The sequence below is a fragment of the Betta splendens genome, chromosome 8, assembly GCF_900634795.4.
Source record: "Betta splendens chromosome 8, fBetSpl5.4, whole genome shotgun sequence".
Lineage (NCBI taxonomy): Eukaryota > Metazoa > Chordata > Actinopteri > Anabantiformes > Osphronemidae > Betta > Betta splendens.
In genome coordinates, this window is record NC_040888.2 from 9,963,903 (window position 1) to 9,968,289 (window position 4,387).

The 4,387-nt window shown below is 42.4% G+C and overlaps 1 protein-coding gene across 1 annotated transcript; it reads right to left on the bottom strand.

The window, feature by feature from the left end:
- Positions 1-6: 6 nt before the first annotated feature.
- hao1 (hydroxyacid oxidase (glycolate oxidase) 1) lies at positions 7-3,948 on the bottom strand. The gene is made up of 8 exons (XM_029160205.3): positions 3,733-3,948; positions 3,455-3,606; positions 2,891-3,161; positions 2,594-2,766; positions 1,959-2,050; positions 1,577-1,735; positions 725-794; positions 7-636 (listed from the first exon to the last, which is right to left on the bottom strand). The coding sequence occupies exons 1-8, from the start codon at positions 3,867-3,869 to the stop codon at positions 569-571; spliced, it is 1,122 nt and encodes a 373-aa protein (XP_029016038.1). The 5' UTR covers positions 3,870-3,948; the 3' UTR covers positions 7-568.
- Positions 3,949-4,387: the final 439 nt, after the last annotated feature.

The following is a 4,387-nucleotide window of genomic DNA, read 5'->3' on the forward strand; positions in this document are numbered from 1 at the left end:
TTAAACACATAACAGTGTGTGTGACAAACACTTTTTCTTGTCAGAACTTGATGCGCTATTTGTCACATGTACATAGACATAACGCAGTCTGGCAGATCTGTCATCAGTAAATCAGTGACCAGACAGATAATAGAAAGTGTGTTGCAACTAAAAATACTAAAAAAATCAAATCCAGAATTGAATGACTTCAGTGTGACATAAAACAATGTACCAGCAATATCAGAACCCTTCTGTAATAACATGCATCAGAATCACATACAAAACACAAATCAGCATAGCGGTAACCATGAATGTGATGTTAAAGGACCAGATGTTAATTATTCCTGCTATTCACTAATTTAAGATCACAAATATGAAATGGAGAGAAAGTCATCTGTCCTTTTGTTGAATGGTCAGAGAGTCATGTCATGCTGTGACAGTGAAGACCAGTGTAGATCGTCCATGAAGGCTAGTGGCTCCATGAGTACAACTTAATTCACTTGTCTGAAGACGCTGGCTGCTCCTCTGACCTTCGTAGATTTATCCACAGCAGGATTCATTGGTTGAGATCCCGGCACAGATTGCTCCGTTACATCCTGGAGGTGAACTCCACTCTTCTCACCAGAGACCTCGTCACTTCAGATATGGAACGACAACCTACACACGTGAAGACAGAGGGTTGTTTGAGCAAACAGTCGACAAAGCATGTGTCTATTTCCATTTTCCATGTGTGTGTGTCTTTTACCCGACAGTGCCATAGCCAGACGCAGCTCCTCTTTCAGGAGTTCCAGAAGCTCAGTAACTCCTATTTCCCCCTGGACACACACACACACACACACACACACACACACACACACACACACACACACACACACACACACACACACACACACACACACACACACACACACACACACACACACACACACACACACACACACACAACAGCTGTTTCTCATTTTCACATTGGACATAATTGATGTTGTTGTTGTGTTGCAGTCAGTGTTGAGGCCTCAGGGCAGTAAAGCATTCTCTGCTGTAACAGGGTCACTCTTATCTATATCACACGTCATCAAATATCTCAACTGCATATTGAGACTCTCTTTATTACTTGATCATCATGACTGGCTGCTGAGAATGTTCATCTCTTTAGTTGACACTAAAAAAGAAACTTTGGATAATTACAAATAAGAAATTGTCCAGCAATAACCAGAATTCCCTCTATTTTAATAATTAGTTTTACAATGTGCCTTTATTTTGACAGGACTCCCTAATCCAAACATTCACCAAGTCATGAAGTAAAGGAATGAGAACTATGTCCTCTCAAAATAAAAATATTTCACAAAATAAAATATTTGCCAGTTGCAGATTTTACCCACAAATGTATTTCTTCAACCTGGACCTGTTTAATTTTAAAATAAATTCCAAACGCTATTCAGCTAATATTGAATATAAGTTGACAGTGTCAGCAGATCTCTCTCTCTCTAATTTTAGATGGGAATATTCCAGCGTCTTCTGCAAACAGTACTTACAGCTCTTATGCATTTATTTATTGAGAATACATTTTCATTGAGAGAGTTGATGAGTGCTGGTTTACCTGACACGCGAGGCCCCACAACACCGGGCGGCCAATGAAGACGGCCTTTGCCCCCAAAGCTAACGCTTTCAGGACGTCTGTCCCTCTTCTGATTCCTCCGTCCATGTAGACATCACAGCGGCCCTGCACCACTGTGACCACCTCCTCTAACACATCCAGCTACAAACAAACACAGATATTTAAAGATGAGTGGTGACCTGGTCTTTATTTATTTTATCACTCACTCACCTTAACCACAGGAGCCAGAGTCAGTAATCAGCTCCCTAATATCACAAAATTGAACTAAATAATTCCTAAATGGTACCCAATGTGGATGTGATGATCTTCATTTTTTAGAATAAGATGAGAAAGTATCAGTATGGTCTCACACACATGCACGCACCGTAGCAGGAACTCCATCCAGCTGTCGAGCTCCATGATTAGAAACCAAAATGCCATCAGCACCGAACTTCAAAGCCTGGACTGCGTCCTCACCTAACAGCACACATACATCAATTTATGTCACCAATTATACAATAATTAAATGTTATCTTAACTAGAAGCATGATTAACTGTTTTAAGAATTATATATTAATTGTTACATTGACCCTTTTCCCGGCCCAGGTTGATATTTATAGAGCCATAAATGTGCTCTTGTTCTGGGACCATCTTATTCTCTTAGTAAGTTTAGAGGCTGTGTTTTTCATGTCAAACACTGTCTTCAGGCTCATAGTGACCACATTCCTCCTAAGGTGCTGCTCATTTATGTCACTGAGGGACAACAAAGCCTTCGTGGATGATACAGCTTCTGGTTTTATTGAACTCTATCAAACCTCTGAGTGTTGGGTCATTCATAAAAACATATATGTTGGTTGGACGTAATATATAAATGTGATCAAACACATTTTATAACAGGCTACTTACAGTGAAACACACCAATACACTATAGTAATACAACTCTGTGACACTGGACAGAAAGTAATAATAATCTAAAGTCGACACATACAGTATTATTATGTAATTTGGTTTGTTATTTACCATTCAGTATTCCTTTGACAATCACCGGCAGGTGTGTGTGCTTTTTTAACCAGGTGATGTCGTCCCAGCAGATAGTGGGGTCTATGGCTTTAGCAACATAAACGGCCAGTCCACTGTCATTGCCATAGTTTCCCTCAGAGAAAGCTAGAGAGGCTGTAGAGAAGTTAGGCATGCTACACACACACACACACACACACACACACACACACACACACACACACACACAAACAAACACACACGTTTTAGTGGTCTCAAGTGTGACATTTTAAGAATAATGCAGTTATATCAGTTTCCTACTTTAGGTGTGGGGGCAGTTTGAAGCGGTTGCGCATGTCGTCCCATCTCCTCCCCAGGTACGGCGTATCCACGGTTACGAAGATAGCTTTATAGCCCACCTTCTCTGCACGGCGGACCAATGACAGGGTCAGCTCTCGGTCTTTATAGATGTAAAGCTGCATCCACAGGACACCTTCGTTGCCTGTGGAGACGGTCATTGCTGTCATCACGTCCTCTATGGTGGACGTGGCCCAGGAGCTCAGCATCATTGCTGTCCCCGCCGCTCTGCAGGCTGCGTATACACAAAGCACTGGTTGATTTCCAGGTGTTTATCCCACAGACCCACAGACTCCAGACGACTCAAGATGTATCAGAGTGATCTGTAGAAACTCATAAGTTACATTACTAATTTTATGCAGACATTTCTGTAATTTATGAGATGAGCCCTCACCTGAATGACTTCAGCTGATCTAATAGGAAACTCATATGCAGAATTTACTGCAGATTGTATAACACAACAGCTGTGTTTTTAAATGTAATTATCCCTAAATGAAATTCTGCAGTCTCAGGTCCCGAGTGTTTCACCTTTCGCAGTGGCCGTCTCCCCCTCAGGATGAGCCATCCTCTGCATCGCTGTGGCTGCGACACACAGCGGCATGCTCAGCCTCTGTCCCAGCACAGAAACGGACAGATCCACTGTGGACACGTCCCTCAGCACCCGAGGAACCAGATGCCACCTACAGTAAACACACAAACGCAAAGATAAAATAACATTTGGGGGAAAAAGTATTGTATTTATACACGTTCTTGAGTTGGGTTCACTAACTGATAGTTTCTGCAGCTGTAGTGTGTGTGTGTTGTACCTGTTGAAGGCAGCCTCATTATCAGCCAGTGTGCTCTGCTCATTGGCTCCGGAGCGGTAGTAGTCGTACACAGCTTTAGGAAGAATTCTCCTTGCTTCCTTCTCAAAGTCAGACACACACACTCGCAGGTCTGACATTGTTGTTCCATCCAGCACCAACAACCACTGAGGTGGATCGCGGCACAGCTGCACAGTGAGGATCTGCTGTAATTATTAACCTGCCGGGGGCTTCATCACGCTGAGGTGGGGGTGTCGTAGTTTACACAAGATAAATCTGTGATGAAGGCTAGTACAAACCGGAGACTGTGTGGTCATAAATCTGAACCACGTGTGCTTTGACGCTTGGTTACAGGTAGCTGTGAACTTTGAATCCCCGGCAAACAGCTCCGCTGCTTTAAGTCAGAACACACAGTTCAATGTTGGGCAGTGTTTAAACAGCAGCAAATGCTGAACTCTGCTCTTTGTCAGTGTTTCTACTTTAAGAGCCTAAAACACTACTACTACAGCATGTAGACAAGTTTTCTGGTTCGTGGAGGCAAATAGATGTTACTTAATTGTAAAAGTCTGAATGGTCAGATTGTACTGAAATCTTCTTGTATGTGGTGCCAGATTTGTATGTAGTGATCGAAAGACTGTCAATAAATAAAACACAACAC

Bases quoted from the DNA above. Each gene is read 5' to 3' on its own strand.
- hao1 (XM_029160205.3), bottom strand. From the start codon at position 3,869: ATGTCAGACCTGCGAGTGTGTGTGTCTGACTTTGAGAAGGAAGCAAGG. The intron at 3,162-3,454 runs GTGAAACACTCG...GTGTATACGCAG, and splicing joins GGAGACGGCCACTGCGAAAG to CCTGCAGAGCGGCGGGGACA. The intron at 637-724 runs GTAAAAGACACA...TCACGTGTGTAG, and splicing joins TCTGGCTATGGCACTGTCGG to GTTGTCGTTCCATATCTGAA.